Source organism: Rhinichthys klamathensis, unplaced genomic scaffold (assembly GCF_029890125.1).
Source record: "Rhinichthys klamathensis goyatoka isolate OS25496 unplaced genomic scaffold, OSU_Roscu_1.1 h1tg000004l_1, whole genome shotgun sequence".
Taxonomy (NCBI): Eukaryota; Metazoa; Chordata; class Actinopteri; order Cypriniformes; family Leuciscidae; genus Rhinichthys; species Rhinichthys klamathensis.
In genome coordinates, this window is record NW_026606557.1 from 2,309,535 (window position 1) to 2,330,185 (window position 20,651).

The following is a 20,651-nucleotide window of genomic DNA, read 5'->3' on the forward strand; positions in this document are numbered from 1 at the left end:
TCTTCTAACCAAATGATTCTCATTCAACTGAATCAGACTGATCTGAATCCATGTTCAGAGAGGAGATGCCGAGGTGGCTGTGAAAATATTATAAATAAAAGTGTACGATTCACAAATTCACGATGGATTGTTTATGAACTGATTTCAAATATACTGTTAATGTTTTTACGAACGTATCCTGTCATCATAATAATCAAATAGTTAAGTATCATGTAGTTATATTAAATGGTAATTTCCGAAGAATTAAAACATTCGTATGAGAGAGATGAATCAATGAACGTAATACTGCTAGCTCTCTGTAGCAGTTTAAAAACACGCAGAAGTTGTTTGCTAACGTTAGGTGGCGCTCAGCGCTAAGTCCTGCTTATCTCCAAGACAACCTGTAAACGTTCAAGGAATGTTTCAGCTTGTCTATTTGAGCGATACGGAAGAGACTGAGTATGGCATATAATTAATTATTCTTTTAATTATTCTTTTATTTTTTTAAGATAACGTTAATGTCTGTATTCCTAAGCTAGGACATAAACACAATTCACAACTTTATTTTTGTCTATTTCACATCCACCTTACCCGAAATGAACGAATCCTACTACGGTGAAGGATCAGCTCATGAATATTAATTAGTCCTTGCAACCGTTGCTTAGCGACATCCCGGCAGCGTCCAGTCACGAGCTTCATTAGTATTCAAGAGCCACGGCTTCGCCATAGTAGGATTCTCCGTCCATTCACCGATGGCAACAATGTATCCGCTGCCGCGGCTTCGCGAGCACTAGGATGTGAGTCGTGACTGACCAGTTCAGTTCACTCAGCTGAAGTCCTCTCGTGTCTGAAGATGAAGCTGGGAAGAAAGAAAGAGGACTTGCTATGAGAAAGCTTGTTAGAAGAGTTGTATTTGTTGTCAGAGATGTCCAGCACTGTGTCTCCAACTGTCGCCTCCACCTCGAGCCTCTCGGCGGACCAGCGGACAGTCGTCGTGGGCGCATGTGAGTCAGAGTATCATCCTCAGATGTGCTAATATCCATATAAATACTGTATTTATCAATGTTAAATGTCTTAATTGGGCTGATGATGTCGCAAAATTTCTTGGAAAAAGTAGTATTTTCTATTTGTATATGGCTGAGACCATAAATTACAGTAAAATATCTTAAAGGTTTACAGTGTTCAGTGTTGGGTAAGCTGTAAAAGTAATGAATTACTAGATACTAATTACATCTTCAACAGTGTAATTAGATTACTGTATTAATTACCCTTTCTATAAAAGTCTTGGATTTCTAATTACTTTCTAAACGCATTTCAATCTCGACCAGTTGAACAAAATAAGTAGGCCTATAGACACGAAATGGCTCTTTTAATTCTTTCAGATAAATAATGTAAAATTGCATGAATTATTCTTGAACTGACCAAAGTGTGTAAAGGAAGGAGGTTACAATAAAAACATACATTTTAACATTAGACGTTACATTCTGATACTATTGTTTTTTTAGATACAATTGTTCTATATACAGTATTTAATGCAATTAAATCAAGTAACTGTAATAGAATTACAACAACAAAAAATCAGAGTAATCCCGTACTTTACTTTTTCAAATAAGGAAAAGTAATTAAATTACAGTAATTAATTACTTAGTAATGAGTTACACCCAACACTGAAAGTTAATATATTTTAAATGTACTAAACTGCAACTGTCATTACAAACGTGAAATTAAAAATATATTTAATGACATCTTTCAGCAGAAATTACATTAAATAATATTTCGGTTTACCATAACCGCTTGTCATTCTGCAGCTCACTTTAACCATGTGTGTGTGTGTGTGTGTGTGTGTGTGTGTGTATGTATATATATATAACATGAGACCTTAAAACACTTTATTATGCAGAAATTATGTTTGCCAAGATTGTAAAGACTCATGCTTTATGCTTACATGTTTTAAATTGCATAAATTGTGCCCATCTTTAATGTTTACGAATCTAAAAATGTACATTTTAACGGATGAGTTTTAAAACAGAAAAAGCAGCCCCAGTGTTTCGGAAAGCTCAGGCGGTTGACGTGTTCGGTGTCTGTGGTGTTTCTCCAGTCTGCTGTCTGGTGTTTTTCTTCATGATCGTGGTGCTGCTGTTGATCCTGTACCGGAAGGTTCCTCTCTGCTGCAAAATGAGGGTTTATCAGGAATCTCGTACTGACATGGTGAGGAAAAATCCCATTCATCCAAGCTTTCGTACTTGCATTAAGTGCCTCAGGTCCAGTGTTTTCTCCTACAAACCTAAGGCTTCGGAAATGAATGCAGATCATAGAGTTTAGTCTTGGTACAATTGAATAGGAAAATCTCTAAAACATTGTGGAGATTTCTTCTGAAACTTTACAGGAGACATGTGAGACATGTTTCCTGATTCTCAGGAAAAAACGAAACTATATGAGACAGGAGTCTTCGTCCAAGTCTCCATCTATGAGGGACAATCGAGATATTAATGACATGTCATTTGGGATTTTCCTTTCCAATAGGGCATGAAATCAGATCTTATGCCGTTTAATGCTGGACAGGTTTAGGCGAATGAAAGTATCAAATGTCGGTAAAGAGTTACAGCTGACCTAGTTTTGATATTGTTTTTTGCAAATGAAGAACATCCCCCACTGTTCAGTACACTGACACACAATCAGAGATTACATATTATCTTTCTCCTAACTGTGCTAAACTTCGGCATGTGCTTCGGCAAACACTGTGACTCAGCTTGGACGTTGTTAGCGTCAGCTACGATATTAAGCAAAACAAACTCAAGCAACGTAAGCAAGAAAGCTTGAAAAACTCAAAGATTTGACGGTGAACAGCACAAACTGTCCAGGTTTACGGGAAACAAGCCGTTCTGTTAGAGAGGAGCACAATACAGCGTGACCGTTCCCCTGACTGTCATGCTCACAAGTGCCCTGGAAAAGTTACACAGTAATCAGATCTTAAACTGGAGGAGTGGAGGAGTAAAGCTGTCTGCCCTCGTTCACTTTTAAAAAGAGCACTTATTATGGATTATTACTAGGCCTACTTACATGTAACGTTTTCTGAAAATAATTGCATGTGAATTGCAATTCGATGAAAATGTTTAGGCTAATAGTTTAAATTTATATTCAATTGCAATTAGTTGAACTTTAGAGTGTTTCTGACCCACTCAATTACTACATCTTTATATGTAATTTCATAATTATATATATATATATATATATATATATATATATTAGGGGTGTAACGATACACAAACCTGACAGTTCGGTTCGTCCCACGGTTTCGAGGTCTCGGTTCGGTTCGGTTCGGTTCATTTCGGTGGGATGGGGGGGTTTAGAAAGCTAAAATTGCTTTTATTTTTTATTAAACCGTGCTTTAATGAACAAATTGTGTCCTTGTCTTTAAATTAATTCAATTACAAGTAAACGTTTCTCAAGGATAACAAAATTATCTGCTAATGCTGTAAACTACAGCCCTTACTTGCACATTACTATAACATTAAAGCTTAACAACAGAGCCTAGACTTTTAGCCTAAATGATATAATAATAATCAACACTCAAATAACAAATTGTATGAAAACATGTAAACTGCAAATAAGGCAATTTTTGCATTAACATGTTTTTACTCTAATTTGTTATTGTTATATAATAATTTACACAGTTGCTGTTATTTTCATGACAACTATTTTAAACATACATTAAATAATCAAGATATCATGAACAGGTTAAGTAAAATATAATATATAGGCTAATATATAGCATTTATTTAGTGAAAGAGTTAGCAAACCAGCAAGCTGTGGACACTGAATGACTTGCCTGAGGTAAATATAAAGCTATGTGAAAAACTAAGCGTTTTATTGACGTATTTCCGCTGTTGAAACACTGATTGAGTGTTTACACGAGTTATGATGCCTTTCAGTAAGTATACTGTATCTTTCAACATACCTTCGGGTGTCCATTCATGTTTATTCTGTAACTGAGGAAGAGATGATCGCGCTCCGCGCTGCCGCATGCATACAGTGATATCTGTCACGCCACATCTAAGAGCGCCAAAACGGCATTTATTGTTTGCATTTCGTGATCAAATAGACATAATTTGACAGATTACACCTTGCTTATTATCAAAAGTAACAAAACACTCAGCTTATTGCGATTATATGTGGTTAATGGTGGTTAGGCAACAGCCCTGTATATTCGTTGTGTACACATAACACATGAGGTGCAATGAGCCGGGGCTGGGCGGGGCAGCAGGGGGCGGGGCCTGTTCGGTTCGCCATGAGAGTATCGCGATACGTATCGTGGGTGGTGTATCGCGGTTTTTCGGTTCGGTTCAAATATCGTTACACCCCTAATATATATATATATATATATTATATATATATATATATATATATATATATATATATATATATATATATATACTGTATATATGCGTATATCTAAAAATGAGCTGCAGAATGGCAAGCGTTTATGGAAATATTCTTTAATATAATATAAATATTCTTTAATGTTATTTCTGCTGAAAGATGTATGTCATGTATTTAAATATATTTGTTATTACACGTTTGTAATGACAGTTGCAGTTTAGTACATTTAAAATAACTTTCAGTGTTGGGTGTAGCTCATTACTAAGTAATTAACAACTGTTATGTAATTACTTTTCCTTATTTGAAAAAGTAACTCTTCGATTTTTGGTAATTTAAATACAGTAATTTCTGATTTAATTGCATTAAAAACTGTATGTAGAACAACTGTATAATAAAACAATAGTAACGTCTAATGTTAAAATGTATGTTTTTATTGTAACCTTTCTCCCTTTACACACTTTGGTCAGTGCAAGAATAATTTATGCAATTTTATATTACTTATTTGAAAGAATTAAAAGAGCCGTTTCATGTCTATCCTTGTTTTGTTGTACCTGGTCGAGATTGAAATGGGATTTAGAAAGTGATTAGTAATGCAATACTTTATATTGAGAGAATAATTAGTACAGTAATCTAATTACACTGTTGAATATGTAATTAGTATCCAGTAATTCATTACTTTTTAGATTAACTTACCCAACACTGTTAACTTAAAATGTAATATCAAATAACACGCTACAGTTAAAAGTATAGTGCTTTATATATGTTCATCAACTCAATAAAATAAGTGCACTTCAAAGCATGACGAAAAAGCATTTGCTTTTTTTAGTTATTATCTGTCATCAAGAATTTAACTTTGGCTCAGATGTTCCAATCAGCAATAAGCTCCAATAATTTGATCTTGGAAGAATTTGATTCATTCGTATTGAAACTTGGTTGCATTTTACCGTACGTGTGCTTACCTTAAAAAAGTACTGGTAATATAAGGTAACTACAAGGGTTAAAGTTAGGTTGAGGGGTAGGTTCAGGGTTAGTGCCTAATTACACAGTTATTGTAATTACTATAATAAATGCATAGTATGTACATGCGGAACAAGACTGCAAAATAATGTGACATGATGTCTTGGCAAATTTGAGCACAGTTTGAGACATTGCTAAGATCTTTTCTAGCAGGGACATGTGAGATTACTCGGGTCTGAATAGACTAAAACACGTTAAAGTGTGTTAAACGGGTTTCGGAAGTTCAAAACCAAGGTCACTGAAAATAAAATAAAATTATGCAAAAAAAAAAAAAATTAATAACACACGTGTTAAAAATTAATTGGCATTTAACCCTTGCGTCTCGGTCAAACATTACTTCTTTTTTTCAATGAAATGAATGTACTATATTTTAGTTCAATATTTTTATTCAATATTTTGCATTTTTAGGTACTTAATTATTTTTTTATGCTATATTTATAATCCTTTTATTCACTTTTCGAGCATAGACCTGAAAATTTAATTTCCAACTTAAACTGTCGTAAATCTTGAATGCTGTCCACAGCCTTAAGTTTGATCTCTTTTCAAAGACGACCTTTGGCAGATTATTGCTGAAGTAAAAAAAAAAAAAAAAACTTAAAAAAAAACTTTAAAAAAGTTTGAGAATTTTACTTTCATTGTTATGAAAAATGCACAGGAATACTTTATACTATATATTTTCAAAAACACCTTTTACTCTAAAACTGCAAGAAAATCAAAGCCATAAATCTAAACAAGTTGTCTTCCAAATTTGAGGTTGATATCTCAAAAAATGAGCTTTCAGTCAGATTTAGTTTTGGCCGCAGTACCACACGTCTCCACTAGATCAAATTCATCTCCCATTCATTTCTAATGCCGTAATTTTTTACTGCGAGGAGCACAAGTGTGATTTTTTTTTTTTCAAATTTTTTTGTGTGTTCACATAGAGAGTGCTAAAACCTTTACCAAGTTTCGTACCATTCCGATGAAGTAAAAAAAAAAAAAAAAAAAAACACAAGTAAAGAGAGCATCAGAGAGTTAAGTGCAGGAACCTTCTCATGTGGGCTGTGAAACCTCACCTCATGTCATGCCTTTCTCCTTTAATGTGCCCAGGCCTCAGGATGTGTGTCGTGAGAGCCGATGTTAGATTAGACCGAGAGAGTGCAAGCGTTTATCTGCTGTGTTCTGCTCACACTTCAGCCTGAAGTCATGCCTCATCCTCAGCATTTCCTTTTCCTGTTCACTTTCAGCCCTAATCGTCCCCCCTGAGGGAACTTTAACCTTATCTTAGTAACACAGGGAAACTGCCTCCACACAGAGGAAATGCAATTACATATCTGCTAAGTTAACCTGTGGTGAAGATAGGCATGAGGTACATGTAGCTACACACACAATTGACCAAGTTTCGGGAGTGAACACCATATTTAAACCCACTAAATCAATGGTTCCCAGTCCCATTCCCGGAGACCCGCCTTCATCAAGATTTAAAGTCCCCCTGTAGTCAATAAGTGTATCCCTCTGGTCCTCTTCGGTCTAAAATGACCGAAAACTTTTACGTTTTGAATTATTGCATTTATTTGGTTTATCGGAATGGGGTGACACTTGGTGACTTTTGTTGTATTAGCAATGTGAACACACAAAAAAAAAATCATGGACATGATTCGGATATGTTAAAGGGTCGTAAAAGAAATAGTCACACTTGTGCTCCTTCGTTGTCAAAAATGACCGCCCATAGGAAATGAATGGGAAATCCGAAAAAATACGAAAACTTTTGATGGTAGTAACTACAAATCAGCCACTGTGCAGAAAAAAAAAGTGCAGAGCAATGAAGCAGTGACACTAAAATATCAAAACAGTACAAATAAGACACACACACACCCACGCACACACACACACACACACACACACACACACACACACACACCGAGAAATGAACTGGTAAGACTGCAACAGCAAATTTTGAGAAAATGGAAAACAAAACAATAAATAAAAAAGAGACTCTCTCGCTCAAATGCACACACACACACACACACACACACACACACACACACACACACACACACACACACACACACACACACACACACACACACACACACACACACACACACACACACACACACACACACACACACACACACACACACACAGAGAGAGAGAGAGAGAGAGAGAGAGAGAAATTAACTGGTAAGACTGCAACAGCAAATTTTGAGAAAATGCACAATAAAATCAATAAATAAATAAAAATACAAAAGAGACTCTCTCACTCAAATGTACACACACACACACACACACATACACAGAAACGAACTGGTAAGACTGCAACAGCAAATTTTGAGAATACACTAAGTAAAATCAATAAATGAAAAAAATACAAAAGAGACTCTCTCGCTCAAATACACACACACACACACACACACACACACACACACACACACACACACACACACACACACACAAAAGAAAATAATTGTGTTTCCCTCTTATTTTAGCCTAGGTGTTCCTGATATCTGTTGCATATGCAACAATCATTCATTCATTTCATTAATTTCAATAATTAGTTTGTTTGTATATAGTTAAAATAATATTTATTATTATTATTATTACATTTTTATTCCTCTTTTTTAACCTACAGTTTGATAATGATAATTTACTGTTATGTTATTTTATTATGTTTTTGCTGTTAGATCATAATTGCTGATCCCTTCTGAAGATGTATTACCATTTATAGAATTATACTGAATAAAATACCAATTAGTTGCAAAATGTCTGTATAAAGTGTTTTGAATCATCACTGTCCATCCCTTATTTTATTAGATTTTTTAATGATCAAATACTGAGTAACAAAAATGCTTGCATTGTGTTTCCTTTCTAACCAAATGTTATTGTTTGATTGTAATCATAATGCAAAACCTGATACTTATCTAACAAAAATATCTAAAAATATCAAAAAGTAGTCTTTTAGAATCTCTAAATATATATCTAAATAAAATAAAAAAACGAATAAAATGGAGAAATCATGTCTTAAAAAAACAACAATGGGAATCAAAATGCCCCTCTATGCATTTATATAGGGAGCTATAGCCTATAGGCCTACATTACATTACACATATTTATCATTTTTAATGCCAATGGATGGCGCTTTTCTCTTTTCTCATTTCAAATTTTTATTTTAAAGGCCTTTTTATTTTAATGTGAAATGTTGCATTTATTAAAACATATATATATATATATATATATATATGTATTAATTCTAATGGAAATAATAGCTCATAACATTTTTTTTAATAACTATTGCATAGTAACATAGAAACCTTTTAGAAAAAATGGTAAAAATAGAAAAAAAATTCTAAATCATAATCAAAAAATATTATTGAACAAAAATATATTACATTTGTTTTCCGGGAAAAAAAAGAAGTTAAATTTTAAGGCTTCGGTCACTTTAGACCGAGAAGAAGGCAAGTGTGACCCTTAAACGAAGAGGTCCAGAGGGTTAAAACTCATCTTTGATCACCAAAATAACACATTTAAACCTTTTTTCCTTGAAAAAAAATAGCTTGAATGTAAATCTACATTTAGTATACGTGGTTCTATGAATATGCAAATGAGCCCTGCCTCCACTCACTCACTCAGCTCAGAGATCCACTGGTTGACGATCACACGTTGATCTGATTGGTTACAAGGTAGTTTGTGACGTCAGAAACACCAGCGATTTCAAACCGTGTTTTTGAGACTGTCTTTGGTTCACTGCAGTTTTAAGCAGAAAATACTCAGCAATGCTGTCGACTTATGAATTTGCACATGGTTTGTCTCAAAGCATATCCTCCTGAGACCCAGAAAAATTTAGTTTTTTTCCATGTCATCACACTGTTTAGAGCACAATAAACAAATGGTAAAAAAACATATATATAAAATAATATTTTAATTCATACGTTATGCTATGTCCTCTGTAGTGGACGCCAGGACTAAGTTGTTTAAAAAATAAAATGACATGAAATTATATGTATAGGCAAAAACAATAGGATTTTTTTTCAATCACCAATAAATTTTGGGGTTTCAGGATTTTTTCAACCAAAATTTGTATAAAGATTATTCTCAACTATGTTATGAATTCTCAAGATTTTACTTTTTGCAATATGTGGGTAAAATGGCCATAAATTAATATTCCCATTCAATGCAATGTATCTATAAACTGTATCTAATTTGCACATTAATGTGTCCTTGGAGCAACATTTAATGAAAAAAGAAGTGTAATAATTGGAGTAATAGTTGGCAACATTTTAATAATAATATCTACTATTTCATAGGAATATTGATGTATAATTTATTTCCATATTCACTTGTTGTGTCTCCCAGAATGCCTGATAAACATGATTTTAGTCCAGAAATACATCATCCCTGCAGCTCTCATATGAGTTGTGGTGTTAAACAAAGCATTAAACCCCCAGTTTTGCTAAATGTCAGCAAGAAACTTGTAGAGACTCACATTTTCCTCTCATGCATGCTTTTTCTAAGACTGTACCATATCTCCGCAGCATTACAGTATATTTGCTCCTCCTCACCGCGAAACACTTGCTCCGGTTGGACGCGCTTAAGGACGCTTTCCTGTCACATATCACACATGTGCACACCAATAAGACGAAAGAACACTGGTAAAGGTGTTTATATGCGGGTGAAATCGTCCATAAATCTAGTTTATGACCCTATATTGATAAAGGAGAACGGTTTAATGCTTTAACATGACCTCATTGAAGGGTAAGGTATACTGTAGATCTCCAGAAGCAAGACTGTGCACCCCTGACCTAAAGAATCATTGCATGTATGCACAATATACAGCAGTCACTTCTGAAATGATTTACCACAGCGAAAGCTGTGAACAAGAAACTGCTGTTTTGCTTAAAGAGGATCTATTCTGCTTATCTAGTCTTTAGTGTGTAAAGTTGCTTTTTGAATATGAAAAAGGTCTGCAAAGTCCCTCCAGCGGGAGTTATTCTCTATATCTGCAAGTGTTTCTGAACTCCCTGAAACGCCTCCAGTTTTCTCCCGGGAACGAACACGTCACAATATTCCTTATTTAAATAATTCATACGCAGGATAAAGGGGCGGGGCCTGGTTGAGTGAGTTAGTAGAGCATAGAAACTCGTGGTTATGGTAAGGGGGCGGGACATTTCCCAAACACGCTCAAAGCGCTTGACCAATCACAACACACTGATCCAGCCGACCAATCAGAGCCCATTTTGCTTTTCAGAAGGAGGGGCTTCCAAGAGACAGGAACTAAACAGGGCTGCGTTTCCAGTACAACGACGTAACTCGCTGCTTAACTGTAGTAGGATGCATCGTTGAAGAAATCAACTCATGCTCATAGGTCATCACGACCGTAACCGAAACCGTATTGTCGCAATTTTGTTGTTCAACCATGTTGGTTAATGATGTCACGCGCGTGGTGAAGGAATAACTTCTTTTAATGAATCCGTTTGAGATTGAATTAATACTTGGCATCCTGAGGACTATTTCCCAATTTTCTCAGTTATTTTGCTTTATTTCCAGATTCAATCATAGGCTCAGTCTTACGTACTAGAGCACGTTCGCACATGCGCACTCTTCAAAAGCGGCGCTTTAAATCTCTTGACAAACTCAAATATGTAAATAACATTTGTACATATTTGAAAATAAAATATACAGATTGTACTGAATGTCAGCTTGCTTATTTGGCTCAAGATAAGGATTTATTAAGTCATGCAATCTAGAAACTCTGCTTCTAAGTTCACAACCACACAACTTTGCGAAGCTGTTCGCGAATGTTGGTTGGAACGATGTTTTCGGGAAACACCGACTCATTGAACTATGCGGATAACTACGCAACTTGCGACCATAGTTGGCAGACTGGGAAGAGAGGAGCTGCAACAATGTCAAATATTATAAAAAAAATAATGTGTTCTTTGAACATTCAAGCATGAAATCGTATTCGAGTAGAGCCCAAAAACAAAATCAAGACTTAGAAAACACGTATGGCCTCTTTAAAGACATTTTAACAACTATAGTGGCATATTATGAGTTGTCAGTTTTTAGCAAATTGTTGTCTATAGACGCTCCATGGTTTGTTTATGCTCTTTAAAGTCGCAATGAAACAGAAATAGGAAACTTTTCTTCCATATTGTGACGCGCATCAGAGTGAAATGGATTATTGAAAAAGAAGAAAGGGCGGGACTTGATTCAATCCATCGGTTGTTGATTGGATGGCGGCAGATCGGCTGAATTTGAGTGTAAGTAAGGGGCGGAGTTTAAGCGGACGAAATGATTGGACGAGTCAATTATGATTTTCACCTTGTTGATAATTAAATGGATGAAATAATCTCAACCTTGCATTTGGACCAACATGGGATTAATGCTGATCTACGCTGGAATTGTCAGCAGGCCAACGCAAGTGAAACTTTTATCATCTCTCCTATAGAAACTCGACTGATTTTGAGACGTATGTCCTCTTACCAAGGGGTCTTCAGCATCTGATCGTTAGGTTCAGTGTTTTGGGGGGGGATCACAGGAGACAAAGGTTTTACTTTAGGTCAGGCACTGAAAAAGGCACACCGCTGAAGAGGTCCTCCCCCGACTTCAGGACTGATTTTACACGCTTTTTGCTTTTTCACACTGCCTGAATCAGAGGAGCAAACAAAAGAACGTCTCTCTTATTGGGGGACTCTTGAGAGGGAAAACCAGCCAGGGAAGGTGACCCCTGACCTCACATTTACTAAACGTGTCTCCCGGTGTCCCCAATAAGAGGGGTGATGGGAAAGGTCAAAATACGTCACTGTGAGTGATGTCAGAGCTGTCAGGAGCTCTTGCCTCGAGTCCAAGACATCAGCTGTGTCTCAGATTAGGGCCCGGTTTCTATTAAGGGACGATATTTGCCTACTGGAATTGATTGACAGGGGCATTTTTTTACCTTTATGAGGGCACTTTTTTCTAACAATTTATAAACACAAAGCATTTTGTCTATTTAAAAGAATATACTTTTGTATATTTTTAAGAATATACATCAGTGTGAACTGATATTAAATGCATGTTAATTGAAATGAAAATGTATTATAGTTTAAATCTACATTAAATGCTGTTAGGTGAACTTTTGAGTGCTTTTGACTTAAGTACATCTTCATATGTAATTTCATAATTTCTTCTGTTGTCTTTGACACAAATATATTAAAATACACTTTAAATGTAATATTGAATAACACACTACAGTTAAAATTATAATCAAGTACTTTAGCATGTTACCCTGCTTTGGTAGTCAACGCATCAAAATAATTATTAAAACATGATTTAAAATGTACTTTAAAGCATAACTTTGAAAAACGTGCACTTTTTGGTACAGTCAGCCATTTATTATTGCAAAATAAAACCTTTTTTGTTTTTTTACATAAGGTTGAATCTCATCTGTATCATGTTTTGTACCCAAATTTACAATAAATTATATTTGACATTAAGTAAATGAAGCCTAAAAAAAAAAAACGTAATTTTTTTGCCGGTGAAAATATTTCATTAGTAAAGTATTTATGGTAGAATTTGTTGTAGGCTACTGCCATTAAAAATGTATTGTAAAATGTATTACAGTATTTAAGGAAAAAATAATAATGTGAATAACTCACTTAAATTAAAATGTCCCCACACAGTAATGGTAGAAATGTGTCACCCAAATTAATTGTAAAGAAAATATCATCTTAATGTTCTTAAAACAGGTTTCATTTTCTTTGTCCAAAATATAATGTCGTATTTTTTTCTTTCAATTTTTAATGTGAAATTATGTAAGTAACTGATAATAATAAATAAATAAATAAAAACATGACGGGGCATTATGCATTTACCCTCAAGCCCTGGTTAATTTCCAACCCTTCTCTGCACATTTTGGCCAACTAGTGCACTAATGACTTGTAACACTGTTAACTGACATGTCCGGGTGACATATGGGCCTGTAAAAGGGAGTGCGCTCGTTTAGTAGTACCTGCCACAGAAACAAGGGTGCAAAACAGAGGCAGACCGTTAAAACGCCAGTGTGGGGATTGTTACTCAGCACCCTGATGACGCAGTAAGACACTGTATTGTCCCGGGACACAAAGGCATCTATTTAGGTGTGGGGTATTCACTGAGTGTCCGGCTGGGCTGGAGGAATTCCTCGGCCTCACGCGGGGCCCGCCTGCCTAATCTAGCGCTGGATGGGAGGGGAGGGAGCCGTTGAGGAAGTTGCTTGGTGGTCTTCTCCTTAGCGGCGTAATTTATGACCATCCAGAGGCCTGGCTCTAACATTGCAGAAAGTAGGAAGAGGAGGAGAGACATTGCGGAAAGACAAAGACGGGGGGTGTTGAGACTTTAAATCAAGATTGGTGATGGTTTGACTCGCAATCAATATGAAAACATTGAAACTATTATGCTGGTGGTTGAGCTCCGGAAACGACAATAAAGCTAAAACTATGAAGCAGTCGGTTTTCAACATTGATAATAATCAGAAATGTTTCTGAAGGATCATGTGACACTGAAGACTGGAGTAATGATGCTGAAAATTCAGCTTTGATCACAGGAATAAATGACATTTTACAATATATTCACATAAAAAATTATATTTTAAATTGTAATAATATTTCTCAATATTACCGTTTTGACTGTATTTCTGATCATGTACTAAATGCTTTGGTGAGCAGAAGAGACTTCTTTCAAAAACATAAAAAAAAATCTCACCTAAACTTTTGAACGGTAAATGGCATACACTGTAAAAAAAAAAAAAATTATTACAATAAAACTGTAGAATATTGTAAAACGCTACAGTAAAAAACCTGTTTATAGGTTAACAGTCAGTTCTCGTACTATATACAGGGAAAAAACTGTAAAAAAATCTCATGTCATTTTTACAGTAAAATACTGTTAAATGCTGTTTTTTAGAAGTAAAAAAAGCTAACCAAATTATAATTTACAGCGAAAAACTATAAACTGGCATTCCCATAATTCCCTGTGTGACACTTCACATTTAAAAGTATTTTGTTTAAACAATTATGTTTCATTTTTGTTACCAGTTATGCACATTTGGGTTTTATTTGACATCTTCCGTTGTTTAATGAATGTTTATTGCATTGTTATAGTGTCTGTGTGTTAGCATTATGGTGTTTTGTTTTGTGTGATGGACTTGCAGATTCCTCTTTTACCAACTGTTATTATGGTGGTTGTCAGTACATGCTAAAAGTATTAGATTTTACTAGTGTGCGTCATGGATTTACCGCAATGTTCTTGTTTGTAAATTACAGGTTTATACTGTCAAATTTACAGGTAATTCTGTAAATATGTTTCCATTTTTACTGTATTTCTGTACAGGATTATTCTGACAACCACAGCTTTTTTTTTTACAGTGTATTAACAGAGGCTTGTCATTTGTTGGTTGAACAGGAAGCTCCTCCTCAGTACTACCACAGCCGACAGACTCTAGTTGCTTCATCTGATTTTGAGCAAACACACGACACAGGTCATGATAACGTCAATGCACAGGTAAGCGCTATGAAACAACCTGCATCCTTCCACACTCTATTTCCCCCTCTGCCATCATTTACTCACCTTCATGTCATTATAAACCTGTATGACCAAAACACTTTTCCTGAATGGAAAGATATTCACTTTTGTTGTATGTTGTCATTGTCTTGACGGGAATGCAGGTTTGGAACAACATTGGTAAAGGGTGAAAGCTTGTCGTCATTACTTTCAGTTCCTCATTTCATCAGTTTTGTTTCTGCTTGTGGCTGTCAGTCGGGCTCTCTGTTCCTCATCGGTGTGCCCAGCAGCTACTACCTGTCCTCACCGGAGCCTCCTCATCCCCGTCTGCCCTCGTACGAGAGTGTGCGCAAGAAAGACCGACAACGGCAGATCCACATGATGATAGCCGACCGCTTCGGCCTCAGCGGACCTATTGTGACAGAGGTGACTCATTTAGCCATAGAAATCATATTCAGTGTTGGGGTGAGGCACTACAAGTAACCTGAGCGACGTAATCGGATTACTTTTTTTCAAGTAACTAGTAAAGTAACGAATTACTTTTAACGCATTACTTTTACATTTCCAACAAATTACCTAAGATACTTTTTACAAATAAGTAAGGCAAGTTACTTTGCTTTCCACATGTATTGTATCTACTGTACAGGCCTAATTATAACTTTTGCTCTCTTTTTCTATGAAAAGTAAACGAGTAATGCAGTTAGTTACTTTTTTTAGGGAGTCAAGCAATATTATAACGCATTACATTTGAAAGTAATTTTCCCCAACACTGATCATATTCATCTACAAATGACCAGTTGACATGAAATGCTATCACTATCCTCTAAGTAAAAAGCAAAGCATTTTTATTTAAATGTAATAAAAGCAAAAGTTACATTTTTTAATAATTTGGCTGGATAGAATCAAATAGTTTTTTCCCCCCATAATCATAACATTTTAATGAAAATATATTAATTCAAATAAGCCTGTAAATTTTTTTAACTGTCACAGTCTGTTGCAGCAATGAGTTGTACACTTTATTTAACAATAAACACGCAGGAGAAACACAACCAACTAAAAATAAACGAGAACGGACCAAGAATGACTCAAACTGAGGGCTATACACAGAGTAACTAAAGAGCTAAACAAGGAGCAGGTGGTTCAAATCAATCAAACAATGAGTTGCCATGACGACAAATGAGAATCTTCTAGAAACAAATAGAAAACAAAAGAGTTACAAACTAAAACTCCATACAGAAACCAAAACTGAGTGTTACACAAGTATGACTGGTCATGAATTTACAAATGACTTTAAAACGTAAACAATTCTGCACAATTGCATTATTGAGCCTTGTCGATCCCTTGTGAAAATTAATTCGTTAAATAGACTTTTTAAAACTGTTACACCGCAGGACCTTTGAAATGAACTAGTAAAATCAAAGTTAATAGCATCTAAAAAATACACTTTTACAAATGTATACAAATACACATTCGGACATAAACTTTTGATAATGGGGAAAAAAAAGATCCACGTTAGTTTGGCAGCTAAACAGTCGTGAAGTTGCTTTATTGAAGGCCAGCTATGACAGTTTTGTCTATTAGCAGTGTGTGGCTGCAGTGTAAGCTGGTTATCTGCGGCAGGTGTAGTCTAACTGAATTAAGAAAACAATAGGTTTTCAATATGAATAACCCTCAATCTGCTCCGTAACATGATCATGCATCATGTAAATGGCCATTCACTGCCGCACAGACAGGCCCAGTATCCCTCACCTGCGCTGATGCCGTGACGCATGCATGCTGCCCGCTTTTCATGGCCCTTTCATGTTGACTTTGTGCCAGGAAACGCATGAGTACACACACTAAGGGAAATTGATGCACATCAAACATAATAACTGTCTTGAAAGGTAAACATTGGCAGAGAGTACGGCTCTTTGTCCGTCCGTCCTCTCCTTCACTCTCCCAAGTTTCAATGGGTGGATCGATCTCTCACCAATTAACCATATTCCTGAGCTAAGTGGGCTTGTTCTCCATCTAAAAGCCACCGTTTTGTCTGTCCTATAATAGCTCTGTTTATTTTTAGGAGGCTAAAGGGAAGGCCCGGAGCTCAAAGATTAAACGTTATAAAGAGATAGCGAAGGAGAGACAGATAAAATGGCAGTAATATCACTAGCTGAATTTGTTTAAATAAATGTGGAGCACTGTATTATGAATTAGCATAGTGCAAAGGTCTTTATCTTGTGGGAAAGTACTGACCCGCTAAGCTGCAGAAATATTACATAATAAGAAAATATATTTCGGTAACGTGTATAATGCATTGTGAAAGTATTTTTAATGCATTAATTATGCCTTGTAATCCACCGTATCATGCATTCTATGATTTCACGAATAATCGTCACCGCAGTTACTGTATATTGTAATACTTTGTTACACCTTTATATAAAGTATAATGCGGGAAAACACACCCAGCCAGACACAGCCAATTTCAGATGTAACAAAGAATGTGCAAATATTATAATGCATTTTAACTTTGGTTACAATTATTTATGAAACGATTGAATGCATTACAATGTAGATTATGATTTTTTTTATATATGTAATGCATTATGCATAGAGGCTTTAAGTAAAGAGTAACTGATATTTTCACTAAGAAATGATGCTAGTGTGTTGTGGGCAGTTTTCAGGTTATAGAGTGCGACAGTCGGGTTATGGAAATAAAAACTCTATTCATTTTCTCCATAGGGAAATTGATTTTTAATGATAACTGATAAACCTTTAAAGGCAGACAGACTGTGAGCTACAAGGTTGTTCACCAATGATATTTGCTTCTGTTAAAGCCATCAACCCGCTTTATTTCAACTTAGTTTTAAAATAATCACCGCATTTGCGGTGAAAACTACATTACCCATGATGCTGATGGAAAATTCCACCAATCAGAGAGTCGATACACATGCCATATTTTGCAATAAACTTAAAATAAAAATTTTAATTCGATTATGTTGTTCGCAATGTTTCATGGGATTGTAGTTCTTTCAGTTTTGTACCTAATTTTCAAATACTTTTTTTCTCCAAATATAACTTTATAATGCCTTAACAGAGACTTTTTTGAAATCCCTATGGGAGAGAACCAACGCTGCTCAAAAAGTGGGCGGGCACTAGCACTGGTTTACGGTTGCTACGGTGTTGCTAGGGTATTCTTAGTGGTTTCTAGGTCATTGCTATAGAGTTGCTTATGGACTGTAGATGTGACTCAAAACTTTAAGAGAATCCACACCACCTCTATAAAGATCCTGACACATAGGAACGATATTGCTGGAATCACATTGAGAGCATTTTTTCCCCCAGCAGATGAACGATAACAAAAACATTGACTGCCAGTCAGAACTCTTCCCATTTTAAACCACACCCTGCAATTGTGGCCGCGTCCGAAAGCTTTTTTCTATTTCCCTCGCTGCTTTATCAGGCAATGGCTTTGTTTGCGCATGAAGGTGCCTCACGGAACCTCATGATACTGAATAAGAATAGAGAGAAATAGAGCGAGCTTTGGTGAAAACTAAGCTACGATAATAGTAATTTCTCACTAGAAATGACATCAAAAGTGGAAAAAGTTGTTCAAAAACTTACATTTACATACAAACTGACCACCAGCCGCAACTTCCAGATGCCATATGTCACAGACTGGAATGCACAGGATTGTGGGATATCGTAGGATACATCTATGCTGCCTTCAAAAATCGATCAGATGAAGTTGTCTCAGTAGACAAGATGTGACAGGATCACTGGATTCGGATGTGCCTTGCTGCCTGCGGAGACAGTGTTCTCCAGCTTTCAGACGCAGACACTGTAGCTGAAGTGCAAGTGTAGAATAAACACAATGGCTCTGTCCCAAATGGAAGCCTGAGCACTTGCGATCTTTCTCCGAGTCCACACTTTCCTGACGTAATGCTGCTTTAAAAGTCGTGTAGAAGTCTTCTGTGGAGGCTTGCGTTATTGGCTCGCGAGCACCCTTCTGAAACCTGAAATGGGACACATGAAGTCTGCCGTTTGGGACAAGGCCAATGTTATCATCCATTGGTGTGACTCTTTAAAGCTGGATGGATTCTGATTGGTTATTCGTTCATCAACTGTCACAAATCATTCTGAAAGTGATTCCGACAGTTTTGTGACTCTGCCATTAATGTTATAGCTGTTGTTTGGACGTCTCTATTCTTGCAGAATTAGAATGATCATTAAAGCTTTATAGTTAAAGGGTCATGAAACAGCCAAACTATTTTTTGAGATGTGAACAGAGATTGCACATCACTGAAAACACTAAAAGCACTCATAAATGTTATCAATAAGTGGAAATTGGTTAATTTTGCGTTTTTCCAAGCAATTTCGTTGCGTGTCCATATAATGAGAGTGTTGCAGGTCTGTGTTTTATTGGTTGTTGTCTCCCCTTTTCCCACCCTCTACACTCACACTTTTCCACAGTTTTTTTTTTTTTAGAGACTTTTCCCAACTCTGAGGTGTGAACAACCAGGCTAAAACTATTTGAAAGTGTCACTTTAAAGTTATTGTTCATTGTGAACAAGCCTGAAGTCAAAAAGTTTTTTTTTCCCCCAGTAATTATTAATTATTATCAATCGTTATTTCAACAAAAAACTAAATGTAATTCATGAAGCACCTTACAAGTTTTGTACTTTTGGGTAAACACTAAAAATGTGTGAAATAGGCAGAATCGCCTTTTTCAGCATTTATCTTGTGTGTCAAACACATGTTTTAAGTCATGCTTTATCTCTGTTTTTACCACAGCTGCCTCCCACATACGAGGAAAGCATTCGTCAGTCTGTCCAGTCCATTGACATCCTGTCACTCGAGGAGCGTCCGGTTACGGTCTGTGAGGCTGGGACAGATTTACCTGCTTATGAAGCTCTACCTCCCACCACAGACTCACAAGATCCCAATAACCCTGTTAATTAAACGCACTCACGCAAAGGGAAGAATGCAGTCCGTCCTCGGCGGAAAATGAACAGCTGTTGAGCTATCGACGCCCTGACAGCTGATCGCTCACCCTGACATTGGAGCAGACTTGTGTGTGTGTGTGGATACGCTGTGCTTGCAAAAGACACGAACATATGATAAGACTTGACCTATGCAATTGTTCCATTAGCACATCACTACTGGAAAAATGGAGAGAACAAGAATATGCAAGAATTTAAGTTCTGTCTCTGTCAAAACCAGCATCAAACTGCTTCATATACCGACATGAGATATTTCCATGACTTTTCCAAGCCTACACATTTTTTATGATACTAACTATATATATGCACATATACATACACACACACACACACACACACACACACAATGACACTGTAGTGACATTTATTAAGAAAGCAAATAAAGTCTAGTCATGTATCATTTTTCACAGAGATGGCCGGTTCATCTCGTACCAAAGTAGCAATTTATGTACTGTACCGATTTATATGCTTAAAAAGGACATTTGAAGCCATGTTTTGGACATTACAGGGAAGATTACTTGTTTTTGCAATACTTTTTTTACCGTTTCATTTTGTAATCATTATGTGCTTTTGTATGAGGGTTATATTCTTTTTTTGTGTGCAAAATTAGATTCTTTAGACAGAGCAATTTTTATCATTATTTTAGGCAGAGATAATTGAAATTAGCTTGAATTCAATTTAGTTTTTAACCAAACTGCATGGTGTATTTTTTTTTTCCTTTGTAAATATATCGATGACCAAATTATGCCTTGCTGAAATTCTGTCTGTTGAATCTCTCTTCTTGAATTACCATGAATG

General features: G+C 35.9%; 1 protein-coding gene across 1 annotated transcript; it reads left to right on the forward strand.

Annotated features, from left to right (window-relative positions):
* The first annotated feature begins 859 nt into the window (after positions 1-859).
* Positions 860-20,007, forward strand: si:ch73-364h19.1 (uncharacterized). Its single transcript, XM_056251309.1, has 5 exons — positions 860-983; positions 2,078-2,187; positions 14,776-14,874; positions 15,130-15,300; positions 19,645-20,007. Exons 1-5 carry the CDS (start codon positions 905-907, stop codon positions 19,810-19,812), a joined length of 627 nt encoding a protein of 208 aa, XP_056107284.1. The 5' UTR covers positions 860-904; the 3' UTR covers positions 19,813-20,007.
* Positions 20,008-20,651: the final 644 nt, after the last annotated feature.